This window comes from Hemiscyllium ocellatum (assembly GCF_020745735.1).
Source record: "Hemiscyllium ocellatum isolate sHemOce1 chromosome X unlocalized genomic scaffold, sHemOce1.pat.X.cur. SUPER_X_unloc_9, whole genome shotgun sequence".
Lineage (NCBI taxonomy): Eukaryota > Metazoa > Chordata > Chondrichthyes > Orectolobiformes > Hemiscylliidae > Hemiscyllium > Hemiscyllium ocellatum.
Genome location: NW_026867599.1, coordinates 97,316 through 110,377, shown reverse-complemented (window position 1 = coordinate 110,377; position 13,062 = coordinate 97,316). Strand labels below are relative to the sequence as shown.

Genomic DNA, 13,062 nt, shown 5'->3' with positions numbered 1-13,062 from the left:
CCGCGGGACCACTCCCTCCTGGCTCCCCCGCTGGATTCACGGGATCGTGCTGTGCGTTTCCGGGGAGAGCGAGGATGGGAATTTTGGGGTGGTTTACCCCCCGTGCAGGAGTCTGATGGAAGTGAGGGTGGAGTGAGTGGTCAGCACCACCACAGCGGAGCGCGGGGAAGGGCAGTGGAACGTCAAGCGTCCCAGGGGAGAGGGTGGGGGTGCGTCCGGGATTGGGTGCTGGATGGTTTGTTGGGCGGGCGTTGGGAGAGGGAGAGGGTTTCGATGGCAGCGCCCGATCTCCAACCCGCACGGTCACGGATTCTCCCGCGCTCTGCCCCTTCCTGCCGTTTCCCCCCTCCCCCTCAACCGCCCCACTGTCTCCCCTCCGACAGAGAAACTCAACCTGGACGACCCAGAGTGGGAGGACATACACGTGGTCAGTGGCGCGCTGAAGATGTTCTTCAGAGAGCTTCCGGAACCACTCATCCCTTACAGCACCTTCGAGGATTTCATCGCTGCCGTCAGTGAGTGACCACCGAGAGCGGGCGCTGAGGGAGGGTCAGTGCTGAGGAGGGTCAGTGCTGAGGGAGTGGGTGCTGAGGGAGGGTCAGTGCTGAGGGAGCGGGTGCTGAGGGAGTGGGTGCTGTGGGAGTGGGTGCTGTGGGAGTGGGTGCTGAGGGAGTGGGTGCTGAGGGAGCGGGTGCTGAGGGAGCGGGTGCTGTGGGAGGGTCAGTGCTGAGGGAGTGGGTGCTGTGGGAGGGTCAGTGCTGTGGGAGAGTCAGTGCTGAGGGAGGGTCAGTGCTGAAGGAGTGGGTGCTGTGGGAGGGTCAGTGCTGAGGGAGCGGTGCTGTGGGAGGGTCAGTGCTGAGGGAGGGTCAGTGCTGAGGGAGCGGGTGCTGTGGGAGGGTCAGTGCTGTGGGAGGGTCAGTGCTGTGGGAGGGTCAGTGCTGAGGGAGCGGGTGCTGAGGGAGTGGGTGCTGAGGGAGTGGGTGCTGTGGGAGGGTCAGTGCTGAGGGAGCGGGTGCTGAGGGAGCGGGTGCTGAGGGAGGGTCAGTGCTGAGGGAGTGGGTGCTGAGGGAGCGGGTGCTGAGGGAGTGGGTGCTGAGGGAGCGGGTGCTGAGGGAGCGGGTGCTGTGGGAGCGGGTGCTGAGGGAGTGGGTGCTGAGGGAGCGGGTGCTGTGGGAGTGGGTGCTGAGGGAGTGGGTGCTGGATGTGAGTGTGAGGATGATGTCTTTCAGAGCTGATGGATCACTCCGAGCGTGTGGAGGTGATGAAGCAGTTGGTGGGGAATCTCCCCCAACCCAACCATGACACAATGAGGGCCATGTTCAGACACATGCAAAGGTTGGTAAAGCTCCCTCTACACCGTCCCCACTCCCAGGGACAGGGGGTTAGATCCAGAGTACAGCTCCCTCTACACTGTCCCCCCACTCCCAGGGACAGGGGGTTAGATACAGAGTACAGCTCCCTCTACACCGTCCCCCACTCCCAGGGACAGGGGGTTAGATACAGGGTAAAGCTCCCTCTACACCGTCCCCCACTCCCAGGGACAGGGGGTTAGATACAGAGTAAAGCTCCCTCTACACCTTCCCCCACTCCCAGGGACAGGGGGTTAGGTACAGAGTAAAGCTCCCTCTACACCGTCCCCCACTCCCAGGGACAGGGTGTTAGATACAGAGTACAGCTCCCTCTACACCGTCCCCCACTCCCAGGGACAGGGGGTTAGATACAGAGTACAGCTCCCTCTACACCGTCCCCCACTCCCAGGGACAGGGGTTAGATACAGAGTAAAGCTCCCTCTACACCGTCCCCGACTCCCAGGGACCGGGGGTTAGATACAGAGTACAGCTCCCTCTACACGTCCCCCCACTCCCAGGGACAGGGGGTTAGATACAGAGTACAGCTCCCTCTACACCGTCCCCCCACTCCCAGGGACAGGGGTTAGATACAGAGTAAAGCTCCCTCTACACCGTCCACCCACTCCCAGGGACAGGGGGTTAGATACAGAGTACAGCTCCCTCTACACCGTCCCCCCACTCCCAGGGACAGGGGGTTAGATACAGAGTAAAGCTCCCTCTACACCGTCCCCCCACTCCCAGGGACAGGGGGTCAGATACAGAGTAAAGCTCCCTCTACACCGTCCCCCACTCCCAGGGACAAGGGGTTAGATACAGGGTAAAACTCCCTCTACACCGTCCCCCACTCCCAGGGACAGGGGTTAGATACAGGGTAAAGCTCCCTCTACACCGTCCCCCACTCCCAGGGACCGGGGGTTAGATACAGAGTACAGCTCCCTCTACACCGTCCCCCACTCCCAGGGACAGGGGTTAGATACAGGGTACAGCTTCCTCTACACTGTCCCCCACTCCCAGGGACAGGGGGTTAGATACAGAGTACAGCTCCCTCTACACCATCCCCCACTCCCAGGGACAGGGGGTTAGATACAGAGTAAAGCTCCCTCTACACCGTCCACCCACTCCCAGGGACAGAGGTTAGATACAGGGTACAGCTCCCTCTACACCGTCCCCCACTCCCAGGGACAGGGGGTTAGATACAGGGTACAGCTCCCTCTACACCGTCCCCCCACTCCCAGGGACAGGGGGTTAGATACAGAGTACAGCTCCCTCTACACCGTCCCCCACTCCCAGGGACAGGGGGTTAGATACAGGGTACAGCTTCCTCTACACTGTCCCCCCACTCCCAGGGACAGGGGGTTAGATACAGGGTACAGCTCCCTGTACACTGCCCCCCCACTCCCAGGGACAGGGGTTAGATACAGGGTACAGCTCCCTCTACACCGTCCCCCACTCCCAGGGACAGGGGGTTAGATACAGAGTACAGCTCCCTCTACACCGTCCCCCCACTCCCAGGGACAGGGGGTTAGATACAGGGTAAAGCTCCCTGTACCCTGCCCCCCCACTCCCAGGGACAGGGGTTAGATACAGTGTAAAGCTCCCTGTACCCTGCCCCCCCACTCCCAGGGACAGGGGGTTAGATACAGTGTAAAGCTCCCTGTACCCTGCCCCCCCACTCCCAGGGACAGGGGGTTAGATACAGTGTAAAGCTCCCTGTACCCTGCCCCCCCACTCCCAGGGACAGGGGGTTAGATACAGTGTAAAGCTCCCTGTACCCTGCCCCCCCACTCCCAGGGACAGGGGGTTAGATACAGTGTAAAGCTCCCTGTACCCTGCCCCCCCACTCCCAGGGACAGGGGGTTAGATACAGTGTAAAGCTCCCTGTACCCTGCCCCCCCACAGCCTGTACAGTGACAGATTAACTCCTTTCATGTATTTTTTTCCCTGTCCCTCCCTCCTTCCTCTTCTGCCTCTTACTCCCGTGTGCTCTCTCTCTCACTCTCTCCCTCTCTCTCTCTCTCTGTCCCTCCCTCACCCCCTCCTGCGCTCTCTGTCCCTCGCTCTCTCTCTGCCCTCGCACTCCCTCTTCCTCTCTCTCTCTCTCTCTCTCTGTCCCTCCCTCACCCCCTCCTGCGCTCTCTGTCCCTCTCGCTCTCTCTCTGCCCCCACACTCCCTCTTCCTCTCTCTCCCTCTCTCTCTCTCTCTCTCTGTCCCTCCCTCACCCCCTCCTGCGCTCTCTGTCCCTCGCTCTCTCTCTGCCCTCGCACTCCCTCTTCCTCCCTCTCTCTCTCTCTCTCTCTGTCCCTCCCTCACCTCCTCCTGCGCTCTCTGTCCCTCTCACTCTCTCTCTGCCCTCGCGCTCCCTCTTCCTCCCTCTCTCTGTCTCTCTCTGTCCCTCCCTCACCCCCTCCTGCGCTCTCTGTCCCTCTTGCGCTCTCTCTCTCTCTCTCTCTTTCTCTCTCCTTCTCCCTCTCGCTCTCTCTCCCTCTCTCTCCATCTCCCTTCCCTTCCCCTCCTTCCCTCTCACACTCCCTCTCATCCTCTCTCCCCATCGACCCCTTTCCCCCTCCCCCCCTCCACAATGCACCCCCCTCACTCACTCCCTCCTCCCTCCCGCCCTTTCTACCCTTCCCCCCACCCTCCTTCCCTCCCTCCCTATTACTCCCCCTCCTACTCTCCCCCTCTCCCTCCTACTCTCCCTCTGCCTCTCTCTCTCTCTCCCTCCCCCTTCCTCTCTCACTGTGTCTCCTCCTCCCTCCCTCTCTCTCTCTCTCTCTCCCTCCCCTCTCCCCCTCTATCTGTCTCTCCTCCTCTCTCCCTCTGTCTCTCTATCCCTCCCCCCCCTCTCCACCTCCCTTTCTCCCTCTGTCCCTCTCTCTCTCCCTCCCTCTCTCTCTCCTTCCCCCCTCTCCCTCCCTCTCTCTCTCTCCCCCTCCCCCTCTCCCCCCCTCTCTCCCTCCCTGATTCTCCCTCCCCCTCACCCCCCGCTCTCCCTCCTTCCCTCTCTCCCCCCCTCCCCCCCTCCCTCTCCCTCTCCCCCTCCCTCTCTCTCCCCCAGGGTGGTGGAACACTCCCACACCAATCGAATGTCCCCCCAGAGCCTGGCCATCGTTTTCGGGCCTACCCTCCTGCGTCCCGAGAAGGATTTCCTCAACATGGCCGTTCACACGCTCTACCAGAACCAGGTGGTGGAGCTTATTCTCATCGAGTGTGGCAGCCTGTTCACCCAGGACGGCAGGTTACCCTGACCCAGGTAGGCCGCACCTCCCTCAGGTACACCCCCTCCCTCAGGCACACCGCCTCCCTCAGGGAAACCCCCTCCCTCAGGTACACCGCCTCCCTCAGGCACACCGTCTCCCTCAGGTACACCGCCTCCCTCAGGTACACCCTCTCCCTCAGGTACACCGCCTCCCTCAGGCACACTGTCTCCCTCAGGTACACCGCCTCCCTCAGGTACACCACCTCCCTCAGGTACACCCCCTCCCTCAGGCACACCCTCCCTCAGGTACACTGTCTCCCTCAGGTACACCGCCTCCCTCAGGTACACCCTTCCTCAGGTACACCACCTCCCTCAGGTACACCGCCTCCCTCAGGTACACCCTTCCTCAGGTACACCACCTCCCTCAGGTACACTGTCTCCCTCAGGTACACCGCCTCCCTCAGGTACACCCTCTCCCTCAGGTACACCACCTCCCTCAGGTACACCACCTCCCTCAGGTACACCGTCTCCCTCAGGTACACCACCTCCCTCAGGTACACCGTCTCCCTCAGGTACACCACCTCCCTCAGGTACACCCCCTCCCTCAGGTACACCCTCTCCCTCAGGTACACCGTCTCCCTCAGGTACACCATCTCCCTCAGGTACACCGTCTCCCTCAGGTACACCCCCTCCCTCAGTTACACCACCTCCCTCAGGTACACCCCCTCCCTCAGATACACCATCTCCCTCAGGTACACCGTCTCCCTCAGGTACACCACCTCCCTCAGGTACCACCTCCCTCAGGTACACCATCTCCCTCAGGTACACCCCCTCCCTCAGGTACACCGTCTCCCTCAGGTACACCGTCTCCCTCAGGTACACGTCCTCCCTCAGGTACACCGTCTCCCTCAGGTACCACCTCCTCCCTCAGGTACCACCGCCCTCAGGTACACCCTCTCCCTCAGGTACACCCCCTCCCTCAGGTACTCCGTCTCCCTCAGGTACACACCCTCCCTCAGGTACACCCCCTCCCTCAGGTACACCACCTCCCTCAGGTACACCCCCTCCCTCAGGTACACCGTCTCCCTCAGGTACACGTCCTCCCTCAGGTACACCGTCTCCCTCAGGTACACCAACTCCCTCAGGTACACCGTCTCCCTCAGGTACACCGCCTCCCTCAGGTACACCGTCTCCCTCAGGTACACCGCCTCCCTCAGGTACACCCCCTCCCTCAGGTACACCGTCTCCCTCAGGTACACCCCCTCCCTCAGGTACACCGTCTCCCTCAGGTACACCCCCTCCCTCAGGTACACCACCTCCCTCAGGTACACCGCCTCCCTCAGGTACACCGTCTCCCTCAGGTACACCACCTCCCTCAGGTACACCGTCTCCCTCAGGTACACCCCCTCCCTCAGGTACACCACCTCCCTCAGGTACACCGTCTCCCTAAGGTACACCCCCTCCCTCAGGTACACCGCCTCCTTCAGGTACACCACCTCCCTCAGGTACACCGTCTCCCTCAGGTACACCTCCTCCCTCAGGTACACCCCCTCCCTCAGGTACACCGTCTCCCTCAGGTACACCATCCCCCTCAGGTACACCCTCTCCCTCAGGTACACCGCCTCCTTCAGGTACACCACCTCCCTCAGGTACACCGTCTCCCTCAGGTACACCATCCCCCTCAGGTACACCGTCTCCCTCAGGTACACCGTCTCCCTCAGGTACACCGCCTCCCTCAGGGACACCCCCTCCCTCAGGTACACCACCTCCCTCAGGTACACCGCCTCCCTCAGGCACACACCCTCCCTCAGGTACACCGTCTCCCTCAGGTACACCCCCTCCCTCAGGCACACCCCCTCCCTCAGGTACACCACCTCCCTCAGGTACACCCTCTCCCTCAGGTACACCCTCTCCCTCAGGTACACCGTCTCCCTCAGGTACACCCCCTCCCTCAGGTATACCCTCCCTCAGGTACACCGCCTCCCTCAGGTACACCATCTCCCTCAGGTACACCGTCTCCCTCAGGTACACCACCTCCCTCAGGTACACCGTCTCCCTAGGGTACACCCCCTCCCTCAGGTACACCCTCCCTCAGGTACATCACCTCCCTCAGGTACACCCCCTCCCTCTGGTACACCGTCTCCCTCAGGTACACCGTCTCCCTCAGGTACACCGCCTCCCTCAGGCACACACCCTCCCTCAGGTACACCGTCTCCCTCAGGTACACCCCCTCCCTCAGGCACACCCCCTCCCTCAGGTACACCCCCTCCCTCAGGTACACCGCCTCCCTCAGGTACACCCTCCCTCAGGTACACAGTCTCCCTCATGTACACCGTCTCTCTCAGGTACACCGTCTCCCTCAGGTACACCGCCTCCCTCAGGCACACACCCTCCCTCAGGTACACCGTCTCCCTCAGGTACACCCCCTCCCTCAGGCACACACCCTCCCTCAGGTACACCACCTCCCTCAGGTACACAGTCTCCCTCAGGTACACCCCCTCCCTCAGGTACACCCCCTCCCTCAGGTACACCGCCTCCCTCAGGTACACCCTCCCTCAGGTACACAGTCTCCCTCAGGTACACCGTCTCCCTCAGGTACACCGTCTCCCTCAGGGAAACCCCCTCCCTCAGGTACACCACCTCCCTCAAGTACACCGCCTCCCTCAGGTACACCGTCTCCCTCAGGTACACCACCTCCCTCAGGTACACCGTCTCCCTCAGGTACACCCCCTCCCTCAGGTACACCACCTCCCTCAGGTACACCGTCTCCCTCAGGTACACCCCCTCCCTCAGGTACACCGCCTCCTTCAGGTACACCACCTCCCTCAGGTACACCGTCTCCCTCAGGTACACCTCCTCCCTCAGGTACACCCCCTCCCTCAGGTACACCGTCTCCCTCAGGTACACCATCCCCCTCAGGTACACCCTCTCCCTCAGGTACACCGCCTCCTTCAGGTACACCACCTCCCTCAGGTACACCGTCTCCCTCAGGTACACCATCCCCCTCAGGTACACCCCCTCCCTCAGGTACACCGTCTCCCTCAGGTACACCATCCCCCTCAGGTACACCGTCTCCCTCAGGTACACCGTCTCCCTCAGGTACACCGCCTCCCTCAGGGACACCCCCTCCCTCAGGTACACCACCTCCCTCAGGTACACCGCCTCCCTCAGGCACACACCCTCCCTCAGGTACACCGTCTCCCTCAGGTACACCCCCTCCCTCAGGCACACACCCTCCCTCAGGTACACCACCTCCCTCAGGTACACAGTCTCCCTCAGGTACACCCCCTCCCTCAGGTACACCCCCTCCCTCAGGTACACCGTCTCCCTCAGGTACACCGTCTCCCTCAGGGAAACCCCCTCCCTCAGGTACACCACCTCTCTCAAGTACACCGCCTCCCTCAGGTACACCGTCTCCCTCAGGTACACCACCTCCCTCAGGTACACCGTCTCCCTCAGGTACACCCCCTCCCTCAGGTACACCACCTCCCTCAGGTACACCGTCTCCCTCAGGTACACCCCCTCCCTCAGGTACACCCTCCCTCAGGTACACCGTCTCCCTCAGGTACACCCTCCCTCAGGTATACTGTCTCCCTCAGGTACACCACCTCCCTCAGGTACACCCCCTCCCTCAGGTACACCACCTCCCTCAGGTACACCGTCTCCCTCAGGTACACCCCCTCCCTCAGGTACACCACCTCCCTCAGGTATACCGTCTCCCTCAGGTACACCCCCTCCCTCAGGTACACCGTCTCCCTCAGGTACACCGCCTCCCTCAGGTACACCGCCTCCTTCAGGTACACCACCTCCCTCAGGTACACCGTCTCCCTCAGGTACACCTCCTCCCTCAGGTACACCCCCTCCCTCAGGTACACTGTCTCCCTCAGGTACACCATCCCCCTCAGGTACACCCCCTCCCTCAGGTACACCGTCTCCCTCAGGTACACCATCCCCCTCAGGTACACCGTCTCCCTCAGGTACACCCCCTCCCTCATGTACACCACCTCCCTCAGGTACACGTCCTCCCTCAGGTACACCGTCTCCCTCAGGTTCACCACCTCCCTCAGGTACATCACCTCCCACAGGTACACCGTCTCCCTCAGGTACACCACCTCCCTCAGGTATACCATCTCCCACAGGTACACCGCCTCCCTCAGGTACACCACCTCCCTCAGGTACACCGTCTCCCTCAGGTACACCGCCTCCCTCAGGTACACCGTCTCCCTGAGGTACACCCTCTCCCTCAGGTACCCCGTCTCCCTCAGGTACACCCCCTCCCTCAGGTACACCGCCTCCCTCAGGTACACCCACCCTCAGGTACACCACCTCCCTCAGGTACACCACCTCCCTCAGGTACACCCCCTCCCTCAGGTACGCCACCTCATTCAGGTACACCCCCTCCCTCAGGTACACCGTCTCCCTCAGGTACCACCTCCCTCAGGTACACCCCCTCCCTCAGGTACACCACCTCCCTCAGGTACACCGTCTCCCTCAGGTACACCACCTCCCTCAGGTACACCATCTCCCTCAGGTACACCCCCTCCCTCAGGTACACCGTCTCCCTCAGGTACACCGCCTCCCTCAGGTACACCGTCTCCCTCAGGTACACCCTCCCTCAGGTACACCGCCTCCCTCAGGTGTACACCATCTCCCTCAGGTACACCGCCTCCCTCAGGTACACCCCCTCCCTCAGGTAACACCTCCCTCCGGTACCACCTCCCTCAGGTACACCGCCTCCCTCAGGTGTACACCGTCTCCCTCAGGTACACCGCCTCCCTCAGGTGTACACCGTCTCCCTCAGGTAAGTACGCCTGGCGATTTCAGGGTTTTGGGGGGGCGGAGTGGTTTGGGAGGGTGAGGGGTGGGAAGTTCCGACCCCCCGGAAGGTGGTGCGTACCTGGAACGCACTGCCTGCGGGGGTGGGAGAGGTGAGGAACGATGGAGCCGTTCAGGAATTGACCTGGACGGAGACTTGTGTGGGCCGAGGTGCGGAGGGACACAGACGCTGCAGACGGACTGGGCAACCTCAGTTATCCGAAAGTGCCGGGCCTGGTGAGGAGGGGAGTGTTTTATTGGGATAACCGATGGGAACAGGCGGTGATTCACGGGCTCTGGTTATCGGACGTGCCTGGTCAGGCTGCGGTTTAACCGATAACCGAGCGGTGAGGGGCCCAGTGCGGGAACTGGACATCTCATCCGGAAATTCGGATAATGGATGTTCGGATAACTGAGGTTGTTCTATTTCTAGACAGATACAGGTCGGGAGAGGGAGCAGATACAGCACCCACTCCCTCAGCACAGACCCTCCCTCAGCACCCGCTCCCTCAGCACTGACCCTCCCTCAGCACCCGCTCCCTCAGCACTGACCCTCCCACAGCACCCGCTCCCTCAGCACTGACCCTCCCACAGCACTGACCCTCCCACAGCACCCGCTCCCTCAGCACTGACCCTCCCACAGCGCCCGCTCCCTCAGCACTGACCCTCTCTCAGCACTGACCCTCCCACAGCACCCGCTCCCTCAGCACTGACCCTCTCTCAGCACTGACCCTCCCACAGCACCCGCTCCCTCAGCACTGACCCTCCCACAGCACTGACCCTCCCACAGCACCCGCTCCCTCAGCACTGACCCTCCCACAGCGCCCGCTCCCTCAGCACTGACCCTCTCTCAGCACTGACCCTCCCACAGCACCCGCTCCCTCAGCACTGACCCTCCCACAGCGCCCGCTCCCTCAGCACTGATCCTCCCTCAGCACCCGCTCCCTCAGCACAGACCCTCCCACAGCACCCGCTCCCTCAGCACTGACCCTCCCTCAGCGCCCGCTCCCTCAGCACTGACCCTCCTACAGTAACCATTCCACCATTAAATACGCAGGACAGGGACAGGAGATTAGGTACAGAGTAAAGCTCCCTCTACACTGTCCCCACTCCCAGGGACAGGGGGTTAGATACAGTGTAATGCTCCCTCTACACCATCCCCCACTCCCAGGGACAGAGGGTTAGATACAGAGTAAAGCTCCCTCTACACCGTCCCCCATCCCCCAGGGACAGGGGGTTAGATACAGGGTACAGCTCCCTCTACACCGTCCCCCACTCCCAGGGACAGGGGGTTAGATACAGGGTAAAGCTCCCTCTACACCCTCCCCCAGGCCCAGGGACAGGGGGTTAGATACAGGGTAAAGCTCCCTCTACACCCTCCCCCACTCCCAGGGACAGGGGGTTAGATACAGGGTAAAGCTCCCTCTACACCGTCCTCCCCAGTCCCAGGGACAGGGGGTTAGATACAGAGTAAAGCTCCTCTACACCGTCCCCCCACTCCCAGGGACAGGGGGTTAGATACAGAGTAAAGCTCCCTCTACACCGTCCCCCCACTCCCAGGGACAGGGGGTTAGATACAGAGTAAAGCTCCTCTACACCGTCCCCCCACTCCCAGGGACAGGGGGTTAGATACAGGGTACAGCTCCCTCTACACTGTCCCCCACTCCCAGGGACAGGGGGTTAGATACAGAGTAAAGCCATCTCTACACTGCCTGATGCCAATAAACCGTTCCCATTTGCTGTTTCAGTGACCCCGGCTGTCCCCTTCGGGACCATCGTTGAGCGATGAGACGTCTCGGGGGTGGGTCAGCCTCTCCCGTCCTCCATTCTCCTGGCTCAGCACCCCCCTGCTGTCCCCACCCTCACCCCCTACCTCGATCGCCAACCTGTTTGTCAGGGAGGGGAGAGGGAGCGTCCCTGTCTCTCTCTCTCTGTCTCTCCCTCCCTCTCTCTCTGTCTCTCTCTCTCCCTCCCTCTCTCTCTCTCCCTCCCTCTCTCTCTCCTCCTTGCTCTCTCTCTCTCTCCCCCTCTCTCTCTCCCTCCCTCTCTCACTCCTTCTCTCTCTCCCTCCCTCTGCCTCTCTCCCTCTCTCTCTCCCTCTCTCTCTCTCCCCCTCCCTCTCCCTCCTTCTCCCTCTCTCCCTCCCTCTCTCTCTCTCCTTCCCTCTCTCTCGCTCTCTCTCTCTCTCTCCCCCTCCCTCTCCCTCTACCTCTCTCTCTCTCTCTCCATCTCCCTCTCCCTCTCTCTCCTCTCTCCCTCTCCCTCCCTCTCTCTCTCTTCCTGCCTCTCTCTCTCCCTCTCTCGCTCTCCCCCCCTCTCTCCCTCCCTCTCTCTCTCCCTCCCTCTCCCTCGCTCTATCTCTCTCTCTCTCCCTCCCTCCCCCCCCTCTGTCTCTCTCCCTGCCTCTCTCTCTCCCTCTCTCTCTCCCCCTCTCTCTCTCCCTTCCTCTCCCTCCCTCTCCCCCTCACTCTCTCACTCCCTCACTCTCCCTCCTTCCCTCCCTCTCCCCCTCACTCTCCCTCCCTCCCTCTCCCCCTCCCTCTCTCGCTGCCTCCTCTGTCTGACCTCCCTCCCCCCTTGCCAGCCCACTGCCCAGTGACTGAGACAGGGAGAGCGCAGGAGGCTGAGACCACCCTCACCTCCGTGTGTGTGTGTGACAGGGAGAGAGGGGGCGTGCGCCTCCCTCGGTTCCCTTCCTGATGTTCGGCTGCAGAGACACACGCTTGCAAAGATGTGAGACCACAACTCAGAGCCTGCACGGCCGTTTTATTTTTTATAAACTGCAGAGAATTTATCGTTTACCCTCGCTCAGGAAAAGCACTCGCAACAATAAACTGGTACTGATTCTGAGCATCCCTCTCCATCTGTCTGTGTGGGTGTGTGTGTGGGTGTGTGTGGGACTGTGTGGGACTGTGTGTGAGTGTGTGTGGGTGTGTGTGGGACTGTGTGTGAGTGTGTGTGTGTGTGTGTGTGTGTGAGAGTGTGTTAATGTAAGAAAGCGCATGTGTATGAGGTTGTGTGTGAGTGAGTGTGGGACTGTGTGTGGGGGAGTGTGGGACTGTGTGTGCACGTGTGTGTGGGACTGTGTGTGCATGTGGGACTGTGTGTGTGTGGGACTGTGTGTGCGTGAGTGTGGGACTGTGTGTGAGAGTGTGGGACTGTGTGTGTACTTGCGTGAGTGTGGGACTGTGTGTGAGAGTGGGACTGTGTGCGCGTGAGTGTGGGACTGTGCGTGAGTGTGGGACTGTGTGTGTGAGAGTGTGGGATGGTGTGTGTACTTGCGTGAGTGTGGGACTGTGTGTGTGTGCGTGTGGGACTGTGTGTGTGTGAGTGTGGGACTGTGTGTGCGTGTGGGACTGTGTGTGTGCGTGTGGGACTGTGTGTGTGCGTGTGGGACTGTGTGTGCGTGAGTGTGGGACTGTGTGCGTGTGAGTGTGGGACTGTGTGTGTGAGAGTGTGGGACTGTGAGTGTGAGTGTGGGACTGTGTGTGTGAGTGTGGGACTGTGTGTGTGCGTGAGTGTAGGACTCTGTGTGTGTGTGTGTTTGTGGGACTGTGTGTGCGAGAGTATGGGACTGTGTGTGAGTGTGGGACTGTGTGTGTGAGTGTGGGACTGTGTGTGTACTTGCGTGAGTGTGGGACTGTGTGTGTGAGTGTGGGACTGTGTGTGTGTGAGTATGGGACTGTGTGTGGGTGAGTGTG

At 61.4% G+C, this 13,062-nt stretch overlaps 1 protein-coding gene across 1 annotated transcript; it reads left to right on the top strand.

The window, feature by feature from the left end:
• Positions 1-383: 383 nt before the first annotated feature.
• LOC132808980 (rho GTPase-activating protein 15-like) lies at positions 384-12,212 on the top strand (the record flags this gene model as incomplete). Its single annotated transcript, XM_060822372.1, has 4 exons — positions 384-515; positions 1,230-1,335; positions 4,406-4,600; positions 11,110-12,212. Coding segments are annotated over 3 exons (428 nt in total), but the record flags the coding sequence as incomplete, so codon positions are not given.
• Between the last annotated feature and the right edge of the window lie 850 nt (positions 12,213-13,062).